This window comes from Podarcis pityusensis, assembly GCF_964106645.2.
Source record: "Podarcis pityusensis genome assembly, chromosome: 16".
In the NCBI taxonomy this organism is placed as follows: Eukaryota; Metazoa; Chordata; class Lepidosauria; order Squamata; family Lacertidae; genus Podarcis; species Podarcis pityusensis.
In genome coordinates this window covers 4,496,471-4,521,918 of record NC_138041.1, presented here as the reverse complement: position 1 = coordinate 4,521,918, position 25,448 = coordinate 4,496,471, and the positions used below count along the sequence as shown (strand labels likewise).

At 48.3% G+C, this 25,448-nt stretch overlaps 2 protein-coding genes across 11 annotated transcripts in view; one reads left to right on the top strand and one right to left on the bottom strand.

The window, feature by feature from the left end:
* PIP5K1A (phosphatidylinositol-4-phosphate 5-kinase type 1 alpha) overlaps nt 1-10,402 on the bottom strand; it is a 44,804-nt gene extending 34,402 nt beyond the window's left edge. For 7 of the 10 annotated variants that reach the window (XR_013980188.1, XR_013980189.1, XM_080984629.1 and 4 more), the window contains exons 1-2: nt 7,385-7,472; nt 3,727-3,774 (exon numbers count right to left, since the gene is read on the bottom strand). Coding sequence is in view for 8 of the 10 variants with exons in the window: in XM_080984629.1 (XP_080840755.1) it covers nt 3,727-3,774; nt 7,385-7,457 (121 nt within the window). In the remaining 2 variants the exon portion in view is untranslated. Of the gene's footprint in view, nt 1-3,726; nt 3,775-7,384; nt 7,513-9,944 lie in introns of those variants that run through there. The other 3 variants (XM_080984633.1, XM_080984626.1, XM_080984631.1) reach the window with 3 other exon arrangements.
* Nucleotides 10,403-14,855: 4,453 nt separating this feature from the next.
* Nucleotides 14,856-24,100, top strand: VPS72 (vacuolar protein sorting 72 homolog). The gene is made up of 6 exons (XM_080984778.1): nt 14,856-15,036; nt 16,419-16,571; nt 17,863-17,974; nt 19,326-19,508; nt 20,369-20,513; nt 22,113-24,100. The coding sequence occupies exons 1-6, from the start codon at nt 14,893-14,895 to the stop codon at nt 22,501-22,503; spliced, it is 1,128 nt and encodes a 375-aa protein (XP_080840904.1). The 5' UTR covers nt 14,856-14,892; the 3' UTR covers nt 22,504-24,100.
* The last annotated feature ends 1,348 nt before the right edge of the window (nt 24,101-25,448 follow it).

The following is a 25,448-nucleotide window of genomic DNA, read 5'->3' as shown; positions in this document are numbered from 1 at the left end:
CAAATTATGTAAAGAGGGAGCTGCAGCCCAAGATAGGAAAAGAGGTAGTAAGGGAACACCTAGCTACTTTAAATGAATTCAAATCTTCAGGGCCTGATAAGCTGCAGCCAAGGGTACTAAAGGAGCTTGTGGATGTAATTTCAGAAACTTTGTCTATTATCTTTGAGAATTCTTGGAGAACAGGTGAGGTCCCAACAGACTGGAGGCAGGTAAATGTTGTCCCCATCTTCAAAAAAAAAGGGGGGGGGGAGGAGGAAGACCCAGATAACTACCGACCAGTGAGCTTGACACTGATACCAGGGAAGGTCCTAGAACAGATAATTCAACAGTCTGCCTGCGAGCATTTAGAAAAGGATGCTGTGATTACTAAGACCCAGCATGGGTTTCTCAAAAATAAGTCATGCCAGACCAATCTGATTTCTTTTTTTGATGAAATTACAAACTTAGTGGAACGGGGAAATGCTGTGGGCATAGTTTCATGAGACAATCTCCCATGATATTCTCATGAGGAAGCTGATAAAATGTGGGTTGAAGTAAGTACAGTCGTACCTTGGATGCTGAACGCCTTGGGACCCGTATGTTTCGGCTCCTGAAAGATCGAAAACCGGAAGCGAGTGTTCCGGTTTTTGGAAACCAAACGTCTGGTGCAGCTTCCGACTGAGTGCAGGAAGCTCCTACAGCCAATCAGAAGCAGCACCTTGGTTCTTGAACGGTTTAAAATTTGAGATCCAAGGTACGATCCAAGGGGATTTGTAGCTGGTTGACTGACCGAGTACTCATTAATGGTTCCTTGTCATCTTGGAAAGAAGTGGCAAGTGGGGTGCTGCAGGGTTCTGTCTTGGGCCTGTTGTTGTTTAACATCTTTATAAATGACTTGGATGAAGGAATTGAGAGGGTGCTCATCAAACTTCCAGATGACACCAGACTGGGAGGGACAGCTAATGCTGCAGAAGACAGGATCAAAATTCAAAATGACCTTAACAGATTGGAGAACTGGACCCAAACAAACAAAATTAATTTCAACAGGGGCAAATGTTAAGGTTCTGCACTTAGGCAGGAAAAACCAGATGCACAAATATAGGATGGGGGACATCTGGTTGACTAGCAGCACATGTGAAAAAGATCTAGAGGTCTTGGTGGACCACAAGCTTAACATGAGTCAACAATGTGATGCAGCAGCAAAAAAGGCTAATGCTATTCTAGGCTGCATCAACAGAAGTATAGTGTCCAGATCAAGGGAAGTAATAGTACCACACTATTCTGCCTTGGTCAGGCCACACCTGGAATACTGTGTCCAATTCTGAGTGCTACAATTTAAGGATGATATTTACAAACTGGAACTTGTGCAGAGGATGGCAATCAAGATGACCAAAAGTCTGGAAACCAAGCCTTATGAGGAACAGTTGAGGTAGTTGGGTATGTTTAGCCTGGAAAAGAGGAGACTGAGAGGAGATATGAGAGCCATCTTCAAATATCTTAAAGGCTGTCCCATGGAAGATGGAGCCAGCTTGTTTTCTCCTGCTCCGGAGGGTAGGATCAGAACCAATGGTGTCAAAGGAGATTCTGACTAAACACCAGGAAGAACCTTCTGACAGTAAGAGCTGTTCAGCAGTGGAACAGACTCCCACAAGAGGTGGAAGACTCTCCTGCCTTGGGAGGTTCTAGCTGTCATGGATGCTTTAGCTGAGATTCCTGCATTGCAAGGGGCTGGGACTAGATTCCCCTTCCAACTCCTGTGCTTCTTGCTCATGTCAGTTATTCAGCTTTCAAGCCACAGTGGCTCTCCTGCAGCCAAGGTTTCACACATTCCCCCTTTCCTTGGTAGTGAAAAAAGAAAACTGTGACGACCAGAATGAAACGCCTTCCTCAAGGCAGGTGGGGAGTCTTGACCCCAACTTCATACTCCATCTCTGAAATTCAGTGCAAGGACAGCAACCTCTTTGCTCTTTTCTCTAGCACTAAAACTGGAGGCAAGAGGTGACTCTTGCCACAGCCTCATTCCAAGCACCTCTGGAAACACAGCACAACCGCAGGGTCGACACACGGCCACCTTCTGGCTCCCAGGCTGAAAAGCGAGATCTGCTTATGCTTGCCAGAGGCTGTGAGGACACTAGCCATGGCAAGGAGAGTTGTGTAATAATCCAGCAAGCTTGACAGAAATGAAAAGCATGGACATCAGCCGATACCAGCAGGCTTAGAGCTCTAGTGCTTAAAAGCATGGAGGAGTGTTGCTCAAGCAGAGGAGGAGGAGGGTGGCTGCTTCAAACAAACATGCAGCGAGGTTGCGAAAGCTATTTGGAGAAGATGTGTCACCGGCACTGGCATCCTTGATCTTGCACTTCACACCAAGTCTGTGCATCAAGGAGCTGCAGAATTGCCGCTTTGTTAGAGGACGGAGGCAGAACAGAACAAACCACCTTCTCTTACTCACACATTAAAAATAAATAAAAATGAACTGTATTTTGAACACGGGTGGGGGACCCCAGACCTAGGGGCCAAATGCAACCCACCAGGCCTCTCCTCAGGCCACACCTCCTCCCTAGCCACACCTCCTCTCTTCAGGCCACACCCTCTCACCAACCTTGCTCCCTACCTGGCTGGAACCTGCCCTTGACTTGACTGGGTGGAAGGCAGAGAAGGGCCTGCCAGGGTGTGTAGGAATTTGCTCTGCCCACTCTTGCCTCTGGCCCTGCCCACGAGGGGCATTTGGCCCAAAGGCTGACAAATATGTCGCCCTCTCCTCCAAATATAGAATGAATGCCACAAATGTTCAGACATCAAAAGAGGACTCTTGAGGCAGACATTAAATACTGCATAGGTACGATGAGAGGGTGAAAACCATTGACCTAAATCAAAGACAGGGTCCCTGCGGCCGTTGGCCAGACAGGATCTGGAAGAGGTCATTGGCTCTGGGCTCTCTGTAAACCTTCCAGAATCTCTAAGAAACCCCAGGGAGCAGTGGAAGACTTATTTAAGAGACTTGAGAGAGCCTCTGTAAGCTATTGTTGGATCACAGATGGGGGAGAGCATGCGGTCCTCCAAAAACTGTGGGATTCCAACTCCCAGCAGCCAGCATGACCAGTAGTCAGAGAGGGTGATGGGGAGTTGTAGTCCAGCAACATCTGCAGAGCCCCACAAGTGCTCCCAATCCTTGGGATAGATAATACTGGGAAAGATACAATAATGCAGACAAAGGTAAGACCTATGGCAGCTTCTAGGCGACCAATACCTGGAAGTCTCATGTAAAATGGACAGGTTAATATCAGAATGCCTTTCAGGGTTGGTGTAATAAACTTCTGTGCTCTGAGCACTTAAATATTATTGCCACAAAGAGTTCCAGTGCAGAGCTCTAGGACCACCTGCTCTAACCTAAAGATAAGTTAAGGACTTTTAAAAACTGGGGAGTGGAAGGAGGTCAGTTCAATTAGAGAGCAGTTCTGACATAAGGCAATAACACCATCAATCCAGTAACCTTAGGCAAACGGGGGGAACTTTGGCCCTTCAGATGTCAGTGAACTACAATTCCCATTGCCCTTGATCACTCAGCTATGCCTGCAAGGGCTGATGGAGTCCAACAATGTCCAGCAGGCCAAAAGTTCACCACTCCTAAGTAAAGGCTCAGTTCCACACCACACATGCACACATGAAACTTAAGAAAGCCAAGTCTGTTTAGCGGCTAGTAATCAGAGAGGAGGGGGAGAAGCCCATGCTCGTGCCTCGGTTTACCCATACATCTTCGGGAAGGCATCAGTGAACAGGAAAGGAAGCTGAAAGCTATACAGAGAAAGAGGAGGAAAAGAGAAAGCAGTGAAATTATTTTTAGGAGAGGGAAAAAACTGAAGCTCGAGTACGTCTGGGTCGATGTTTCAACATCGTGACAGGGGAAGAATATATTAAGAGTACAAAAATATGTAAGAGCAAAAAATAAAAAGGAGGAGGGGACAGAGAAGAGAATCCATCACACCATTTAAACAGATTAATCTCACTGTTCAGCCTACATCCGGAAAGGAAGTCGCCACTCTGCAGCCCAAATTTCTACTCCAACACCTCTATCCAATCTCTAATAACTTGCATGAAACCGTTCCCACTGTACCTCCCTCAAGGCTCAGCTCCACAGCCGAGTAGCTCAGCACCTTCAGACAGACACAGACACACACAGAGACACACACACACACCCCTCCAGTCTCTACACCTTCTAAGCACTCTCTGAAAAATCACTTTTATTTAGGATAAATATATTTACAATTCATTTTAATCTAGACGTGCTGGCAGGGGACTCTGTAGACCCTTAAAAAAAAGCTGAGCTGTTTTGTGTTACTTTTGTTATCTCGAGGATTGTACTGTTTCATTGTTTTAAGCTGTTTTTGTTAAGCAGGCTTGCACAGCATGATCCTAAAGAGGAAGGATATAAAATAAATGATAAATAAATCTCCAGCCCCCTTTTGACCTGAATCACAGCTGTCAAGAGAAAAACAAAATGCTTGGGGAAGCGCCATAGCTCAGTGGGAGAGCATCCATTGTGCATGTAGGTTCCAGGTTCAATCCTTAGGTATGGGTAAGAAAGGCACCCTGCCTGAATTCCCCGGAGAGCTGCTGCCAGTCAGTGTGGACAGTACTGAGCTAGGTAGACCAATGGTCTGCCTCAGTATAAGGTAGCTTCCTAGGTCTCTCTCAAAATCGGGGGGGGGGGGTGCGACAAAATCCTTCAGTCCAAAATTGGGGAAAATCTACGGCTCTCCAGTTGTTGTCAAACTCCCAACTCCCATCATCCTCCCAGACCACTAGCCATGCTGGCCACAGGGGCACACAGGAATCTGAGCACATCTGGAGGGCCCCAGATGTTCCCCACCTCTGTTTTCGCGTTTTTCACTATGTCAAGAGGAAGCATTTGGAGAGACAGCTTTCAAAAGCGATGAGGAAAGTCCACAACCCACCTGTACTTTCCCACTCTGGCTCTCTGGTTTGTTTCCCCACAGAAGACAAGTGCCTCCATTTAGGCAGATTTGTCTGAAGGACACTCAGGAAGCACCATTCCATTGTGTTGACTTGGGTTTTTTTTTTGGGGGGGGGGAATCCTCCCCACCTGAATGACAAAACAGCACCAGCAAAACAAGGCCTTAAGATGCAAAGTGATGGGGGGGGGGGGGAGCTGTGCTGCTGTTACAAACGGAGTCCGAGTTTAGAGGCATGGGTTCAAAATCTGCCTTAGGCAAGGACAAAGTTTGGGGTGGGGGCTGTTTAGCATCTGACCAAGTCATCTATGAAATGGAAGCCGCAGTTAATGACCCTCACAGGATGGTTTCCAAGGAGATGCACAGGCTGATCAGAAGCATGATTATTCGCAACTATAGCCCCGCAGAGTTCAAAGGGGCTGAAGTGTATAGCAGACTACAGCTTTAGTTTAGAGACTAAAAACATAGTTTGTGAGCCAGGAAGCTGGAGCTAAGAGCTCAGAGGACAAGGGGACAGAGTGAGGCTTGGGCAAGCCATATTTCTGAGCGGCACCCCTGGTGTGGGATTTTGTCAGATTTTCCCACCTCCCCCCCATCTATAAAAAGGTGGTATAACATCATCCCACTGCATATGGAAGGTGCAAATCTTAACATAACCAAGGCTGCAAAGAGCTTAGAAGCTGCCACCTTAAAAAAAACAAACTCACTAGGAAGTTTAAACTGCACCAGTCATACTTCCAAATAAACATGTGGAGGGGTCAGTGGTCCAGAGTTGCAGAAAGCTTGAATTATATCATTTACTGAATTAAGAGTGCTGTCTACAGACAGATGCATTGCAATTGGTTATTTTTGGCACATGACCTATTTCAAAGCAAAAGGAAAGGGCTGTCCAGCCCTGGTGGGTGTTCTCTATCCTCATCCTCCCCCACCCAACATCTAGACACAGACAATCCCCAAAGAGTGGCTTTTACTGGTAGGTGGGCAGGATAGAGAGAGAAGGGCAGACCAGTCAAATTTTAACTTTCATCTATAAAGCCAGAGTTAGGCAAAGAAACAGCCCTTGGATTTTATGTGGGCAGGATACCAAAAGGACACCATGAGGGTTGTACTCAAGGGACCAAAAACTGAACAGCTGATTCATTTTTAGCATGTTCATCCCGCCTTTCTAAAAAAAAAAATAAAAAAAAATACTTGAGGCAGCAAACAGAGATTGAAAGCACATCTGGAACAGAGGGAGAAAGAGAGGATTCAAAATTAAGGTGAAATTAAAAATATGAGACTTGCACAATAGCAGAAGAAAGTGCCTGATGAAAAAGGAAACCTATCAGACAGTGGCAAGTTTCAGCTGCCTGCAAAATGTGAGCTAGGAGAGTGTCTTTTGGCAGGATGTTCCACTGCCCTGGAGCCAGCACCAAAAAGGCTCTGCTTAGTATGCCATATCAAGGAGGGTTGGGCTCAGAAGATGACCCCAAGCACTGCTGAAAATCAACAGGTGTAGGGGCTGATCAGCCCGCTTGATAGAAGACCAGCAACAATAACTTTGTGGTACCAGTGTTACAAAAATAAAAGACGGCTGCACAACTTTCCCTGGCCTGTTTGACAAGTCTCACTTGCCAAAAATCTTACCCAACAAAGAAACACACCAGGAGCTGTGAGTGGTGTTGGAAGGCCTGATGTAGCCCTGAAGTGGTACATTTCAAAGGCCTACCACCATATTATCTGCTCATCCCTTGAGAACTTTGACTCCAGACTGGTTGTGAGAATGAGCTAGAGGGAAATTGTAACAAAATCAAGACTTTTCAAACCAGCTCTTCAGAGCAGCTCCCAGGAAATCAGCTGCTATGGGGTGGGGGAAAGATGCATTTGAAAGGGGGTGGGGACAGAGAGAAAAAATGAGCTTCTTCTTTACTGTCTGAAAGTGTCCTGTTTGGAAGAAGCCAATAATACAGTGGTAACTCGGGTTAAGTACTTAATTCGTTCCGGAGGTCTGTTCTTAACCTGAAACTGTTCTTAACCTGAAGCACCACTTTAGCTAATGGGGCCTCCTGCTGCCGCCGCACCGGCGGAGCACAATTTCTGTTCTCATCCTGAAGCAGTTCTTAACCCGAGGTACTATTTCTGGGTTAGCGGAGTCTGTAACCTGAAGCGTATGTAACCCAAGGTACCACTGTACTCCATTTCAAATTTTCACTACTGTGGTGACATCTATCTATCTATCTATCTATCTATCTATCTATCGGCTTTCTGACCTACAGAGTTTTTACACTGAAGGTTTAAACTGCTGCCTTCTATATGTCATAGTGTTGTCTAAAAATAAAAAAATCTTATTCCTGCGAATATAAATGTTAATTAAATGAACACCCTATAATCACTCGGGGGGATTCAAGGTCTCATTCCTTCCTAAAGCATGGAATACAAAGAGGGAAACATACCATCCCCCGAAGTCCAATAAGGTGGTTGATGTTCAAAGGTTAAGAAATCTCCCTTTTCAGTTATCTCATCCATGTCCCTGCAAGATGTACACTTCAGCCCTGCAGCCTGGTGCTCTCTGATAGGAGAAGAAAGGTAAGAAGCTTCCCTCAGGACCGGTGGACTCCCACCCAGAGGAGTCCAGCAACCCAGCCTCTGAAGCCTGCCCACAACTCTGTGGCAACCAACTACACCACCCTTCTTCCGAAAAGACAGATCACACTCCCCCTTCATTTAATGACATCAAGGGAAAGGATGACTTATGCACATGCTCCCGTTGACCCCGGCACTGCAACAGCAAAAACCCCTCACCCTAATTCAGGAAGTGGGCTGGACCCCACAGAAGGAGCCCCGCCACTTCCCATTCTGCTTTTGTCCGCCTCCCACCGCCCACAAAAGGGTCTCAACTCCTCCTGACCTGCAAATAATACTCCTCCAACTCCAGAAAAAAACACACACATGCATGAGCTCAGACCGCAAGCCAGTCAGCCAGCTCCTTCCTTTAGAGAGTGCCCAGTGTCCACACAAGCTCCCTTGGGGGAACAGACTGGAAGTCACTGCCCCAAGGACCTCCCTGTGTCCCCTGCTCGCATTAACCTTCCCCACCCTCGAACACTAGGAAACTAAGATGCTGCCTTAAGACAGTCAGAAGCTTGGGTCTGTCTAGTTCAGTACTGTCTACGCTAACTGGCAGATCTCCAGGCTTTCCAGCAGGGACTGATGGGATCAAACATGGGACCTTCTACATGCAGAGAACGTGCCCTACCAATGAGTGACAGTGCCACCCCATAACGCTCTTGCTAAACTGAAAAGGAAAACAGAAAGTCATTCATACAAAGAAGGAACTTTGAGGACTCAACCCGCAACCTCAAACCACCAACCACTTGCTTCTCCACGAGGGCCGTTCCTTGGGATCTACTGCCCAGAGAACTGCATACAACACAAGTTATACCACAGTCTCCACATCCACCATAAGGAAGGTCCCACTCCTTTCCTCCAGGAAAGGGGGATGGGCCCTCCTGAACACCCCCACCAAAGCAGGAACTTGTTTCCTTAAGCGACCCCACAACCCACACAAAAATATGTTCATTCCCAGAATCCTCTCTCCTTATGCCAAGAGGTGCAACCACGCACTCACCATATGCTCAGTGTCAGGCTCCCACTGCGCCCGTTTGGGAGATCCCTCTCCAAAACCCAGCAATCACCCCCAGTTACTGGAAGATCAAGGACCACCATGACAGCCCCTTTCTCAGGCAATGAGCCCCACACTGAAGGAGGCACTTCATTCATCAATGCAACACAACCCCCAGGACGCCCCACCCCAAAGAGGGGCATTCGCTGCCTCCCCATTGCTCAGCAAAAAGGGTCTGGTTCATTATATCACCCTATACACACCCGCCGATCCTAGGGACTCTGCCATCTCTAATCTTCCGTCTTTATTTAATTTTTATTTTAACGGCAAGATTATACCCAAACCTCCTATTCTCTGAAATCTGCCATTTTAGTATACGGTTGCATTTTTAAACAAATTGTTGTTGAACTCTGCCTTCAGTGCTACTTACGAGCAGCAAGGTTTCTTTTCAATTAATGGAATCCGCACTGGGGTGGTGGAATACATCCCCCCACAACTCTCTGGAGCCTTCCCATACACCCCACATTCAAGGCCAACTACAGTACTCCCCCTGCTGAGAAATAAGAAAAAGGCCCTTCCACACCCCACACACTGATCGCTCCCCAAATAAAGGCTCCCCAAACCCATCACCCTTTTCACCCCTAACGTGAAGCCCCCTCCCCAAATAAAACCCACAACCACCTTCCTTCCCCCCTCTTTGGAGGGAGTCCCATAACCCACCCCATATATTCCCTCGCAAGCAACATAAGACCTGCCAGCTGTGTTGCCCCTTCTCCCCCCCCCATTTCCTCTAATTTGCCCCCCACCCAGGAGGGGCATAAGTCACTTTTCACACACCCCAAAACCCCTTCCCATAAGCAGCCCACAAAGTACCCCTCTTCCAAATCTTCCCCACTGAGTGCTTGGGGGGGGGGGGAGAAGAAAGCTGTAGATTTCCTATTGTGGGGCGGAGGATTCGGTCCCCCAAATCTACAAGGGGTGGGGAGAGACTGACACCCCACTGTGAGTGGGGGTCTCATTCACCTTCCCCCCTAAACTGCCCCCCACTCACAGGGGGAGCCGGTCTCTTTCTTCTCCTCCTCCTCCTGTAAATTGGGGGAGCTGAGACCCTTCGATAAAACAGCTTCCCCCCCCCCGCCCAGACACCTGTGTGGGGTTCATTTACCCCACATAAAGATGCAAAGCCCCCCCCCCAATCTTTCTATTCCCCCCCTCCATGCAGCCCCCTTACTCACACGGGGGTCTCAGAGGAACACATTTTAAGACCCCTCCCCAAATATCCACCCTGCCCACCCCACAGAGAGGGAATTCCCCCCCCAACCAACGCTCCTCTCCGAGATTTAACACTCCCTCCTCGCCACAGAAAAGGGAGTCACAACCTCGCCCCTCACCTGAGGAAACGCCGCTGCTCCCCCCAGGCTCGGGCCCGGCCGACGCCATTTTACCGCTTCACCCTCCTTTCCGCCTCCTTTTCTTTAAAAAAAATTATTCCGTATTATTATCAATTTTTTAAAAAATAGTATTTTTTTCGCCGCCTCGCTTTGCCTCACGGCTGGAATCCTCTTTTTCTTGTTGCTTTCTCCACACCGCTCTTCATCATCATCCTCCTCACACACACACCCGGCCTCTTCACTTGGTCTCGCCCGCCTCGCTTCGAGCCGCGACTGCGGGCCGCACCACCCGGGCGCTCCGAGGGGTTGCCACGCCTCCTCCCCCGACCCGTCTCCGATTTTTCACGTCCGCAACCCCCGCTTCCTCTCGTGGACCCGCCCAAACGGCGCCGGGGCAAACCAATGCACGCAAAGGGGAGGGTGGAGCGTCAGAGCGGCGGCTGGGCGAGATGGGGGGGGGCGGGAAGCTCTGCCTTGTTTATAACGGACCGCCGGTAAGGGGACCGGTACTGCGCATGCGCCAAGAGGGAAGTGGGCGGCCGAGGCTCCGGAGAAGGCAGCCATGCGTCGCGTGGGAGTGGGCGGGGCTCCACGGCATCTCAACGAGCGCGGGCCTAGTTGACGTTGCCATAGCAACGCCAGGCTGCGCTACCCCGGGCCCCTGAGGGATGCTACCTGATGCAGTTACACCGTTGCCATGGCAACGCGGCCTTGTTCAATCTGTGCAGTGAGATGACCTCATCAGATGTGACACCACATATTATTATTATTATTATTATTATTATTATTCAATTATTATTAAAAATAGCATCAGAAACACTAATAAAGATAACAACTCCCCTCCACTACTATTGTATCAAAATTAGCTTTTGCATCCTGGCAAAAGAGCTTTATGTAATCTCTGCCTCGTGAAGGCCTCATCAAATGTGACACACCAGTGGCATCACATCATAGCCAGTGTCAGGATGAGATAGAAATGCAATAAAATAAATAACATTAGCAATGTGAATAAAAAATAGCACTAGCATTACGGCCAATTAGCATTAGGCATTGGGTCTCCAGCATTGTTTAACACCATTTTAGTTAGTGGTGACAGAGGACGCTGGGGAATCCAGATCTAACTACTGTTCACTATGGAACGAGCATGCAATATCTCTTCACTGCTCCTCAGCTGCAGAATGCATTTGCTTTTATCTCGATTAGTAAGGATTATCGCCCTCTCCCCTTTTTTAAAAGCAGCACAGAGAGATTATCTGAAAGCCATTCCTTCTGTTGCTGTCCAGAGATCAGAGCAATGCTTTGGCAGATATTTTACAGTTCAAAATCACCTAATGAAATCAAACCACTCCGTTTTACAATTGGCCTTGTACCCCAAGCCTTTGCAAGAAAAAGCAATATCTCCATACCATTTCCTTCCACCCTGATGAGTTTTACCTGAAGTTGAACAAACAGGTTGAAAGAAGTATGTGGGTGTATATGTGGAAAGTTCTGACTTCTATGTGGCTGTATTGTAGCTTACTATATAAAAGTCTCATATCTTTAGCTCCACCTACTTTCCCCTCTGGCCCTGCCCACTATTGACAGGTGGCCCCCAGAAGGCTGCCTCTGACAGAATGTGGCCCTTGGCCTGCAAATGGTTCACACCACACCTGTATAAAATGGACCTAACTCTGCTGAGTTGTGCAATCTTTTCAAAATAATAATAATAATAATAATAATAATATTTTATTTATATCTGAAGCCGGGCTCAGAGCAGCTAACAACAGTAAAATAATACAACAAACCCTGTTTAAAGGTGGTGCTGTTCGGTGGAAGGCACAGATTCCTGTTTTGCTCCAGGCACAATTCTGAACAGGAACTGGAAGAGAGAGAAAACCCTTACCAGGAAGACTTGCATCACTTAGGCAAGCTTGGTTCCCTTTTCGATTTCAGACGGTGTTAAGAGGCTAACAATCCAAAGGCCAAACCAGCAGCTTAAACGACAAAGTGGAGGTCGCTGTGCTCAGTTTCATTAGGCAGCTGGCTCAGATCACATCAGATAAAATCTTGGCCAGCTTCCCAGAGGAGGAGGAAAGCTCAGCAGGCAAACTCCAGAGGCTTCCTACTCATCATCACATTTTTAGGCCCTGGAATCACATAGCCATATAAAAACCAATAAACTTGGGGGAGTGACATAAATGGACCCGAATGGCAGCTTAATTCAAACTCTCTGACCTTTGCTGCATAATTAGGCTCCATAGCCCCCTTACAACTCAACAGATCACCGGTAATCTTATACAGTGGTGCCTCGCAAGACGAATGCCTCACAAGACGAAAGAGTTTTCCGTTTTTTGAGTCATTCCGCAAGACGAATTTCCCTATGGGCTTGCTTCGCAAGACGAAACGTCTTGCGAGTTCTTGCGAGTTTGTTTCCTTTTTCTTAAAGCCGCTAAGCCGTTAATAGCCGCTAAGCCGCTAATAGCCGTGCTTCGCAAGACGAAAAAAACCGCAAGACAAAGAGACTCGCGGAACGGATTAATTTCGTATTGCGAGGCACCACTGTACTCCCACCTGGGGGGAAGTTTCAGTGACCCCATCATAGCACATTTTGAAGTTCTTACATACCCCCAGTGGTAAGCTGCCATGCTACACATTTCATTATAAATCAAATCCTGAAACTTCTCAAGTAAAATAGTCTACCATAAATGAAAGTACATGCCACATTGATCATGACCTCACCAACAAAGTGGTGACAATGTTGAAAATGTGTGATAATTTGACTAATAATAATAATATTTACACCCTGCCCATCTGGCCGGGTTTCCCCAGTCACTCTGGGTGGCTTACAACATTTATTAAAACATCAGTCCTTAAACTTCCCCAAACAGGGCTGCCTTCAGATGCCTTCTAAAAGTCAGATAGTTGTTTATTTATTTGACATCTGAAGGGAGCTTGTTCCACAGGGCGGGCACCACTACCGAGAAAGCCCTCTGCCTGGTTCCCTGTAACTTCATTTCTCGCAGTGTGTGATACCATCTATGAAGTAACATCAGTGAAATTTCACAAACAGAACTGGAAACTGATTTTAATGGATGAGTGGCCCCTATTTTGTCCCAGTCTTGAATCTGAATTATATTGCCTGTATCCAGTGCTACTTTTCTAGAAAAAAGATGTTTTCTAGAAAAAAAGCTGTTCACCATGAACACCTCCCTCAGTCTCTTAGAATGGCAATGGCGCCCACCTGTGAGGTGCCAGAAATACGGTAAGTTCCAGCAAGTTCCAATTGAAAAAAGCCTATTATCTGATTCCCAGACTTTCAACAGTGGTTCCACAGTACCATTAAGTTACATGCAGGGGGTTGGACTAGAATGATGATCATTGGACAAGATGATCCAGTTCTCCACTGTTATGATTCTATGTACCAATACATGAAAAGCTAAGATGGTTCTTCAGCCCTGAGAATGAAGTCACTAGTGGAATGGAACCTCCATTCAAAGAGGCAGTCAACCTCTGGATATCAGTTGTGGGTGGAGGAAGAGGGCAAATTGCAGGACTTGTGGGCTTCCTGGAGGAATCCATTTCACCAGTGTTGGTGGTGGGCTGGTGGGTTAGCCTTCATTCAGCAGAGCAGCGCTGGCACTCTTGGACGAGTCCACCTGCAGATACTAGCCACAAGAGGCAGATGAAACTTTTAAATTTTTATTAAATTTGATGTTAAATTCGTTACAATTTTTGAAGAGCAATAAACATTAATTGGTAAAAAAGAGAGGTGGATGAAACTTCCAAATGCAGAGCTAGTGCGCTTCGGAGTGGTGCTGCTTCGCGGGCTACATGAACTGCTCTGACTGCTTTTGGAGATAGAATGCTGAATGGAAGTGGCCTTTAGTCAACCAAGCAAGTTTTATTCTTGCTACTCTCCTCACTATTATTTACACAGCACCATCTACAGTGGTACCTCAAGTTACACACGCTTCAGGTTACAGACTCCACTAACCCAGAAATAGTACCTCAGGTTAAGAACTTTGATTCAGGGTGAGAACAGAAATCATGCTCCAGCGGTGCGGCAGCAGCAGGAGGCCCCATTAGCTAAAGTGGTGCTTCAGGTTAAGAACAGTTTCAGGTTAAGAACGGACCTCCGGAACGAATTAAGTACTTAACCCGAGGTACCACTGTACATACTTAGGGACGCGGGTGGCGCTGTGGGTTAAACCACAGAGTCTAGGTCTTGCCGATCAGAAGGTCGGTGGTTCGAATCCCCACGACGGGGTGAGCTCCCGTTGCTCGGTCTCTGCTCCTGCCAGCCTAGCAGTTCGAAAGCACGTCAGAGTGCAAGTAGATAAATAGGTACCGCTCTGGCGGGAAGGTAAACGGCGTTTCCGTGCGCTGCTCTGCTTCGCTAGAAGCGGCTTAGTCATGCTGGCCACATGATCTGGAAGCTGTACGCCGGCTCCCTCGGCCAACAAAGCGAGATGAGCGCCACAACCCCAGAGTTGGCCACAACTGGACCTAATGGTCAGGGGTCCCTTTACCCTTTGTCTACATACTTACCACTTTGCAAAGGGCAGGGGATTAAGCAAATGCATGAAAAATAGGCCTATCGGAGCATGATTGCTAAATGAATTTCTAGTTTCTGCAAGGGCATTAATAAAAGGAGGGTGTCTTCTGAACACCCAGCTTTCAGATCCTCCCCGGAAGCGTCTTGTTGGAAAGATGCTGAATCCTCTTAGGTTTGTTTCTCACCCATCGACTTTCTCGGCGTTCGATTCCCCAATTCCCTTCCCAATCTCTGCGTCGACGCTCAACTAATCGTGTCTACCCACCATCGGCGTCCGTTAGCTCGGCGCTCGATGACTCATCCCTCCCGTCATTCAAGCGGAGGCGTTGCGAATAGCCCCACAACGCAGGGCGCGTGGTCGCGAGCCGACGGCATCGATCGCCACTCCGCTCTCTCCCCGGGGAAAGACTGAAAATGGCGGCGGCGGCGCTGTCCGCTTCGACGGGCCTGGCTGGAGGCCGAGCGCCGCGGCGGACGGCAGGGAACCGGCTCTCGGGGCTGCTCGAAGCGGAGGAAGAGGACGAGTTTTATAAGACGACGTACGGGGGCTTCACGGAGGTAGGGGGCGGGACTTGGGTTGATGGGCAGCGGCAGGGGGCGGGACCCTGAGCTCATGGCCGAGGCGGCGCTTGCTTGTGATTGGCTGGAAGGAAGGCGGGATGGGCGGGGCCACAGAAGCATAGGTCCAGTTTAGTTTGTAGTGTGTGCAATACGCATAATATAAATATTAATTTCTGGAAAGTTTGAACCAAGAAGGTCCAGCACTTTCTTTCCAAAGGAGGCTGCACTTGGGGAGCCCATAAGCAATTCTACCTGCATCTTTTCTGCAACAGGTCGCTTGGTGGTAGACTGCTCCTGGACAGGGTGGTTTCTCTTAGTGATGGTGGCTGAATAAGTCATTTTGGTAGAGAGAAGGAAGTATCTCATTTATATCCTACCTTCCTTCTGCCAGGAGCTCAAGGCATAGCTGTCAACTTTTCCCTTTTCTTGCGAGGAATCCTATTTGGAATAAGGGAATTTCCCTTAAAAAAAGGGAAACGTTGACAGTTAGGGAGCCTTAAGGTAGCCTACATAATTCTTCCCCCTCATTTAATTCCTACAACGACCCTGTGAGGTAGGCTAGGCAGTCACCCAGTCAGCTTCATGGCTTGAGTGGGAATTTGAACCCTGGTCACCTAGGTCCTAGTACAGGGGTCTGCAACCTTTAAGACAAAAAGAGCCACTTGGACCCGTTTCCGAAGAAAAAACAACTGGGAGCCGCAAAACCATTGCGACATTTAAAACAAATATATATTATAAATATATCTCCGGAGCCGCGATCTGACAGCGGGCGGGAAGGTGACGTCGGGACGGTGAGTGACTAACGCACGCACCGCCCCCATGCGACGTCACATCCAGTACAGCGCCCGCCACAGTGGGGAGTGTCGGGGCGCACAATGCGCCTCCTCCCCTCGCTAGTATCCGCCCCGGAGCCGTGGCAAAGGTGTAAAAGAGCCACATGCGGCTCCGGAGCCGCGGGTTGCAGACCCCTGTCCTAGTATGACACTTTAACCACACTGACTTTGTATGTCCTTTCCCATTTTCTCCTTTTTTATTCATCCTCTCTCCTAGAGAACTTAGGGGGGTATATGTGATACCCCCACCTCACCCCCATTTTTAGCTTCAAAACCTCCCTGCAAGGTTTAGGCTGAGAAATCAGACTAAGCGCCAAATCTCTACACCATGCTGGCTGGCTGTGGGGTTTTTTTTGCAGAGATATGACTCAGAAGCCAGAGTGGTGGAGCAAGGATATACAAGGTGTGGCTCAAAGGCTAGAGGGGTGGGCAAAGATCTGCTGGGGTTGGCTGGGGCGACAGGGCATGGCAAATTGAGTCTCTTGCCATTGCTGTTCAGAAAGAGAGCTCTTCTCACCCAACCATCTTCTCTCGGCTGCCCTGCAGGAATCTGGTGACGATGAGTACAAAGGCGACCAGTCGGACAGTGACGACGAAGTCGATTCCGACTTTGATATTGACGAGGGAGATGAGCCCAGCAGCGATCAGGATGACAACGAGCCCAAGAGGAAGCGGAGGGTTGTCACCAAAGCCTACAAGGTATGTGTAACAGGAGATGGGCAGAGCCGGGCACACGGATGCCCTCCTGAAATGCCAAATCCATTAATGGGAGAGAGCAGGGCTGGTGGGAATGCTGAGCGCCAACTGCAGCAGGGTCTGATCCGCTCTTGTGTCTCCACTGAGAGGCAAGCAAAGCGGAGCGGAGCATTTGCCCGGCTGCATTGAAACTGCCCCCACTGCTGCAATGGAGACTGCTGGGAGTGCGGAAGAAGAAAGTGGGGAGGGAAGCGTTTGTGTGCAAGAGGCAATACTCCTATCCCCTGCGGATCGTGGGATTATCCGTGGGGTGGGGGGGTGGGGTGGAGTTGGCAATCTTCCTGGGGTTTGAGGAGAGTGGGCAGCACCTGCGAGGAGCCCCTGTGGGAAGTCATTTTAAGAACTGCCATTTAGCTTTTTAAGGACCTGGATTTTCTTTTCCTTTTACCTCCCCCTTCCTTTTTTCCTTTTTTCTTTGAAATTTTATTGACTGTTTTCACATAACAAATTATTCCAGCAATTATGTTTCCCCCCTCCCACCCCCGCATACCCCCCTCCCCCCTACAACTTCCCTCAGTTCCTCTTTCGGATTTATTAGCACATTTTGTTCTCTGCATATTATAAAAATGTAAAAATCTCTAAGTTATCCATCTATTACATTAACAAATAAATTTGTGTATGTTTATTCAAAACCTGCCAGGGAGTCCAATTCATTTTGTTGTTTCTTTAAATACTTTGTAAAAGGTTCCCATTCTTCTCTGAAGTCACAGTCGTCCTTGTTGTGCAGTTTGTGCATCAATTTTGCCGGTTCCGCATAGTTCATCAATTTTTCTTGCCACTGTTCTTTTGTCGGGGTTTCTTCATTCTTCCATCCTTGTACTATTAAAACTCTTGCCGCCGTTGTCACATACATAAATATGTTCTTCATTTTCCTTGGCAGGTCTTTCCTTTTGTGTCCTGCTTTCTTAGACCATGAATCTAGAAGGGACTGTCTTGTTTTTGATTGATTGTACATAAGTTGCTCTGGGATCTTTTGTTGGTTGAAGAGTTGGGGGTGGGGAATGCTCTAAATAAATGCATCTTAAACTTGGTTTGTTTTGTTTGAAGCCATTTTAGTAGAGGCCCATGACTCTAATTGTAAGATGCTCTCTAGTTATTTTAGGTCTCCGCAAAGTCAAGAAATTGTAAGCTCTGACCTTCCATGCTTTTTAAACACCTGGTGGCTTTTTGTTCTGCTGATGAATCACATCTATAAACCGCCCTTCCTAATTTCTGTCGTTTGAAACCTCCGTAGGAACCCATCAAGAGCCTGAGGCCCAAGAAGGCAGACGCGCCTGTAAGCAGCTCCCAGAAAGTGAGAGAGGAAAGGCTGGCCCCAGCCGAGCTCCAGGATGACCTTGGAGACAGTAAGTGCCCATTTTGAGTGTGCATTAATTAAAAAGTCTCAGATTCCTTTTAAACCAGAGATGAGGATGCTTTCTCAGCCCGAAGGCCATATCCTTTCATAGGTGACTTTCCAGGGGCTGCATGCCAGTGCTGGGCAGGGCCAGAAGAAGAGTGGTAGAGCGAAGAATGTGATGCTCAACCTTTGCACGGAAGGCCACATCACAGCTACACAAAAATCAGTGATTTCTATGCGCGCGCGCACACACACACACACACACGAATGTAAGAGCAGCCAGGCATCTGGATCAGGCCAATGGGAAGCCTACAAGCAGCATCTGAGCACAATAGCACTTGTCCCTCCTACAGTTTCAAGCAGCTAGTCTTCAGAAACACCTCTGACAGTGGAGGCACAGCAGAGCCCTCATGGCTAGTAGCCATTGCTGTCACCATGAATTTGTCCAATCCTTTTTTGAAGCCCTCTCCAAGTTGGTGATCCCTGTTGCTTCCTGCCAGAGCTAGTTCTGTAGTTTAACTGTGCACTGCCTGAATAATAATAAACAATAAATTTTATTTATACCCCACCCTCCCCAGCCTAGACCGGGCTCAGGGCGGCTAACACCCGATATAAAAACAAATTGATTGAAATACAACTCAAAAACAAGATTAAAATACAACATTAAAACATTAAAATACAGCCTCATTTCAATGGAAACTCAAATCAAAAAGTTTTTTTGGGATGAAAACATCAAGTCTTCACCAAGGCTAACTATCCAGACTGGTCCTACATGGGGCAGAAAAAAGCCAGGGAAGTCCCCAAATAAGAGTTCCATCACAGGAGGAGAAAGGAAAAAAGAAGGGGGAGGGGAATCAAATTGATTCCAAGCCGAAGGCCAGGCGGAACAACTCTGTCTTACAGGCCCTGCGGAAAGAAATCAGATCCTTTTATTTGCCCTGAATCTTCCAGCTTCATTGGATCTCCACGAATTCTCGTGTTACGAGAGAGGCAGAAAAACTTTTCTCCATATCCACTTCCACACCTTTCCATTCAGGCAAGGCCTTATCGCTGTTCAAAGGCATGCTGTCATTCTTGATTATTTTAGTTATGAATCGCTTCCTAGGAGGCATCCCTAAGTGATTTATAGTTGCCTTCCTACCAGGCAGAAACACTCCAGAAGGGTATGAATCAGGGCCTGTGAGGTGTTAGACCTAGGGAGAAGTGGCGTGGCTTGGGGAGTGGAGGTGTGGCTTGTGGAGAGGCCCAAGGGCCAGTTAGAAAGGCCTGGAGGGCCATGCTTGAAAGTCCCCATTTGAAATGCTCTGCTCTCCCTCTTCTTGTTTCAAACTCCTTCCTCCTAACCCTTGCCTGCTCAGGCCGCAAACATATGCGCCAGTCGACGACCGAACACACGCGGCAGACCTTCCTACGCCTGCAGGAGCGCCAGGTGCAGTCGAAACGCAAAAAGGGGGCAGGCCCCAGCTACGACCGGCCCCTGACCCAGGAGGAACTGCTGGAAGAGGCCAAGATCACAGAGGAGCTCAACCTGCGCTCTTTGGGTGAGTCAGGTCTTGCGGTATAGCAAAGTTACTAAAGTAAAGGTAAAGGGACCCCTGAGCATTAGGTCCAGTTGTGGTCGACTCTGGGGTTGCGGTGCTCATCTCACTTTATTGGCCAAGGGAGCCGGCGTACGGCTTCCGGGTCATGTGGCCAGCATGACTAAGCCGCTTCTGGTGAACCAGAGCAGCGCACGAAAACACCGTTTACCTTCCCGCCGGAGCGGTACCTATTTATCTATTTGCACTTTGATGTGCTTTCGAACTGCTAGGTTGGCAGGAGCAGGGACCAAGCAACGGGAGCTCACCCCGTCGCGGGGATTCGAACTGCCGACCTTCTGATTGGCAAGCCCTAGGCTCTGTAGTTTAACCCACAGCACCACCCGCGCCCCCCTAGCAAAGTTACTAAGGTAAAGGTAAAGGTACCCCTGCCCGTACGGGCCAGTCTTGCCAGACTCTAGGGTTGTGCGCTCATCTCACTCTAGAGGCCGGGAGCCAGCGCTGTCCGCAGACACTTCCGGGTCACGTGGCCAGCGTGACAAGCTGCATCTGGCGAGCCAGCGCAGCACACGGAACGCCGTTTACCTTCCCGCCAGAGCGGTACCTATTTATCTACTTGCACTTAGGGGTGCTTTCGAACTGCTAGGTTGGCAGGCGCTGGGACCGAACGACGGGAGCGCACCCCACCGCGGGGATTCGAACCGCCAACCATGCGATCGGCAAGTCCTAGGCACTGAGGTTTTACCCACAGCACCACCCGCGTCCGGCAAAGTTACTAGTCCATAAGAATTATCCAGGAACGGATGCGCCTTATGTCAAAAGTTTGGGGTTGTCAGGAGTTTCGCTTCCTTTCCTCTGTGCAGAGACGTACGAGCGCTTGGAAGCAGACAAGAAGAGACAGGTGCAGAAGAAGAGGAAATGTGTGGGGCCCACCATCCGCTACTACTCGGGGACCATGCCCCTCGTGTCCGACCTCGGCTTCAAGGAAGAGAATGTGGACGTTGAGGGGTAAGGGTTTTTGGCTTGCCCCCGGGATGGAGCAAGCTGGATGTGTGAAGCAGTAGGCCCAAGTTCCTAGTCCTTAAGAATTTTGTCAGGCATGGCTTGCCTTTCCAGGCATATTTTGAATCTGGGAGCGTTGTCGGCCTAAAAAAGAAAATGAAAGAGCCCACTTTGTCTCCTAGTGCACAGAAACTGCCTGGTCGCCTGGTGGGGATTCCACTCACCAAAAGTGACTAGGTGAGTGGTTATTCACAGCCTTGGGTTCAATTCTATATCCAGGCCAATTGTACATCCAGTCCTTTAGAGACCTGCATTTCTGCAAGTCGCAAACTAAGAACACACTCTAAATTTTATAGCGGGTATGCATTGCTTAAACTAGCATACGGACAGAGAGGCTCAATTATTACTATTTTCAGTCGGGCCTCTCTACCCATTATCTACCTTCACCACTGAAGCCTGGAATACTACTGTGCCTCTGAGCATGTGCAAATTTTCTTTTCCTTCTCGCTGGGCAACCACAACTGGTAGAATGGGAGATCATATACCTTCCCTTCAAGCATTTAAGGGAAGGGCTCTAGCTCAGAATTGGAGCGTCTGCTTTGCATTCAGAAGGTCCCAGGTCCAATCTCTGGCATCACCAGGTAGGGATGGAAAAGACTCTTCTCTGAGACCTCCAAGAGCTTCTGCCAGTCAGTGTAAACAACATGGTTCTAGGTGGACCAAGGGTCTGGCTGGGTATGAAACAGCTTCCTAGGTTCCTATTTAAAACCAGCCCTTCATTCGGAGCAATGAGGACTAGAATCTTACTACACTTTAAGTGGAAGGGCTATAGCTCAGTGGTAGAGCATCTGCTTTCCATGCAAAAGGTCCCAGGTTCGGTCCATGGCATCTCCAGTGCCCCTTGTCTGGACTGCTGCTGCCAGCCAGTGTAGACAGTACAGTGGTACCTCAGGTTAAGTACTTAATTCGTTCCGGAGGTCCGTTCTTAACCTGAAACTGTTCTTAACCTGAAGCACCACTTTAGCTAATGGGGCCTCCTGCTGCCGCCGTCCCGCCAGAGCACGATTTCTGTTCTCACCCTGAAGCAAAGTTCTTAACCCGAGGTAATATTTCTGGGTTAGCGGAGTCTGTAACCTGAAGCGTCTGTAACCAGAGGTACCACTGTACTAAGATAAATGGACTACTAGCCTGCCTCACTAGGACTTAGTTGAATACCATGTCCATTCACTTCAGTGGGGCTACTCTGAGCAGGACTAACAGGTGCCACATAATACCCATCCAGCATTTGCAAGAACTTGATCTTTTAGTGCGGCAGCACCTACACTTCGGAACTCCCTGCCTATTGACGTCAGGCAGGTGCCTTCACTCTGCTCTTTTTGGCACCTGCTAAAAACGTTTTTCTTCAGGCAAGCCTAATCAGGCCTTTAGAAAGTTGGTGCCAGTTTGAATTGGTTTTTATCTTAACTTTTCGTACATCTTAAATGTTTGTAGATAATTTTTTGTGTGAAGCTGTTTGAGGCTCTCCCCCCCCAAAAAATATTCAGGTGGTATATAAATTTTGTGAAATTACAAATAACACTGGACCCCCTTTCCCACCTGCTTCAGTTTGGACCAGGACATGCAGCCCCCACCCCTGGAGGCCCCGCCAGCACCTTCCACCTCGGCCGCCAAATGTTCGCGGACCTTCATCACTTTCAGCGATGACGAGACTTTCGAGCGCGTCTTCCCAAAGTCTCGGGCCCCCAAGCTGCCTGTGAAGGAGGTCTGCCCTGTCACCCACAAGGCTGCAATCTACCGCGACCCCATCACCGACATCCCGTACTCCAACATACGGGCCTTCAAGATCATCCGCGAGGCCTACAAGAAGTACATCACAGCCCATGGCCTGCCCAACGCTGCCGCGGCCGCCCTCGGGGCAGGGCCTCCCATGGCCGACTCCAATGTCCGAGCCACCAGACAGAAGATCATCATCAAGCAAAGCGTTCCGAATACGTAGGGCATGGGACCTTCCTTGCTGACTCCACGCCCTGTTTCCGCAAAACGGCTGTTCATAGCAAACATGAGAAAATAAATAGGCATGGCAGTAAGAATTGGCCTTCAAGGGAGAAACAGAGCCTGGTTATAAGGTCATTGTAAGAGTTTCTCAAACGTTCCAGTTTTGTTCTGCTCCCTTCTGTTCAAAAACCGTTAGAACAAAGATAATCTCTGGTCATAATTCCTTTTCCAGTAATGTGGTCATTTTCAGGACGTCTGTCGGCAACAGACCATCTTGTTTCCGGCGTTTGGCAAGCCAGATATTCCCTGAGATTCACAAATCAGCTGCTAACCACCTCCAATTTCATTTGCACCACAACGGCCTCGTGTTGAAATGCCTGATTTGATTGCCTCTGTGTTTGTGATCCGTTCTTATCATACTACCACCAGTAATGTTTATATACAGCTTAAGATGCAAAGTCCCTGAGTAGCTTACACAGGACGTTAATTTAGAGAGAAAAAATGCATATACAGCATTTAAAACCAAAAATACAAAGAAAATACAAAGAAATGCATCAGTAAAAAATGGAGAAGCCATCAATGAAACATTCCTTTAAATATCAATAACTAATATAAACATATATAAATGCCTGCTTTAAAAGATGGGTCTTTGGGAGGTGTTGAAAGCTTGCCATTGTCTCTGCCTCAGGAACAGCACACAGAAGGGAGCCTGACCATTGGCCAGGTTGACTGGGGCAGAGGAGAGTCCAAACAACAGCTGAAGCATCACAGGTTTCCCATCCCAGGTTTAAAAGATAAACCCGGCAATGGGATTTGGGCAAGGCTCTCAGACCAGGGAACCAAGGCATTTTAATCAAAATGTCTTCTTTAAAAAAACCAACCACCATCGCCCCAAATTTTTGGCACAAAGGTCGATGCCAAACTTCTATTGACTGCTCACAGTTCGAAAAGCGCCCACTACTAGCTGATTTGTTTTGGCTGCCTGTTCAAACGGTGGGCGTTACGCATCCAGCAAGCTATGGAACAGATCTGCGTCCCAGTGGGGCCGCCGTTGAAAGAGTGTGTTGCCACAGGTGTCAAGTCCCTGTTCAGCTTCGCTGGGGAGTTCCCACTGGGAAACTCATAGGCGCAGCCGATTGCAGTGGGGCTTGCTATCAGAGAGCCCTTTCAGAGGAGCAGCCTGTATTTCCTTTGTAGCCGTATCCTTCTCTGTTGTCACGTATGAACTCGGGTGCCTTGTGGGTCAAAAGTTGGACACCAGACCAAATGAGGCCCACGCCTGCTGCAGGAGAGGGGAAGGTTTTGTGGAGGTCTTTCCATGAGGGCCAGATGGTTGTCTTTCTTTGCAAATTGGGGAGGGAAAGCTATTTTTGTTGGGTCGAAGAAAAATGCTTCAAGTCTGACTGGATGGTCAAACAAGGCTGAGCGTCTGAGCAGGACACAGGCGTGTGGGAACATGAGTCTGCAGCCGGCGAACAAGAGCTGTTAGCGGGACAAAGTCGTGGATTTTTTTATTAACTGAAAAATACTATCTCTTTTTTTTAACAGTTTCAACAGCCTGTAGAACATTTCTCTGAAAATAAATGGCTTTAATGTGACGTCTTCATCCTTGTTTGTTGCCTTCCTCGATTTTAAGGCTGATGTTGCCGAACTGCAACTCCCTGACCAGTTTGAACCCAGGTCTTGCTGGTCCTCGGCTTGGTCCTATGACTCATGCCACTGCGTCACACTAAAGCCTGGGATATTTCAGTCGGTAGAGCATGAGACTCTTAATCTCAGGGTTGTGGGTTGAAGCTCCATGTTGGACCAAAAAGATTCCTGCATTGCAGGGGGTTGGACTAGATGACCCTTGTGGTCCCTTCCAACTCTGATTCTATGAACTTCTGGAGGGGTACAGGTGTCCACCCACCCACAATCCCTAGTGGCTGCCTTCATCTGCTCTGCTTTGATTGTCCACCAGGGGGCGACACCACACCGGGTACCACCACGATTCCTATCGTAGGCCAAAACCCAGCCTTTCATGCCTATCGGAGTGACCATTACCAGCCATGGGGATTCCCTTCTCTCCCCGATACTCACAGAGGAGCTTCTAGAGCTATAAAAGCTGTGGGTTAATTCGAGCCAGCGAAGGAGCCTTCAGGATGTGCAAGGAGCGTTTGTTCCTCTGAACGTGAGCAGAGTGCTTTTTTTCTTAGTCGCAGAGCAGCTGTGCCTCGGTGGTCGAGCATTTGCTTGGCATGCAGAAGATCCCAGGTCTGAGCCATAGCACATCTGGGTAGGGCTGGGAAAGGCTCCTGGTGCGAAACCCTGGAGAGCTGCTGCCACTCAGTTTTGAGCTGGATGGACCCAAGCGTCTGGCTAGGTATGAAGAAGCTTCCCAGGTTTCTTATTTAAAAACAGCCCTTTGTTCAGAACCATGTGAACAATGATTTTCCTTTGCTTTTAGGGGAAGGGGTTTGGCTCAGTGGAGAGAACATTTGCTCTGCATGCAGAAGGTCTCAGGTTCAGCCCATGACATCTCCAAGGAGCGCTGGGGATATTCTTCACCAGAAGCCGTTGTGTAGAAGGTTGCGGTTCCTTTTGCATCCTCCCTTTCTGGGTCAGACAGCAGAGAATTTGGGTCTTTTGCAGAGGGAAGACGAGTTTCCCCCAACCAGTTCACTATCTCAGCAGGCTAAGCTTTTGTTTCTGTTTGCACACAACCAACTGTCTAAAAAGAAAAAAAGAGAGAAGGGGTGAGGGAGGCAACTCTGAGGATCCTGGAAAGTGGAGGGCTGAATCTGTGAGGTAGCATGATAACTATTTTACTCATTTCTGCACCACAAATTTCTCGTATTTTTTTCTTAAATATCTGTAAACCTCTGTCATAAAACATATCAATGTATCAAAGCGGTCTGCAGCAATAAAACCATATAATAAAAACCATTAAAAAAGTTAAAAACAAAC

Coding starts and splice junctions, on each gene's coding strand:
- VPS72 (XM_080984778.1), top strand. CDS start 14,893: ATGGCGGCGGCGGCGCTGTCCGCTTCGACGGGCCTGGCTGGAGGCCGA. Junction 16,572..17,862: donor TTGTCACCAAAGCCTACAAG/GTATGTGTAACA, acceptor AAACCTCCGTAG/GAACCCATCAAGAGCCTGAG. Junction 17,975..19,325: donor CCAGGATGACCTTGGAGACA/GTAAGTGCCCAT, acceptor TTGCCTGCTCAG/GCCGCAAACATATGCGCCAG.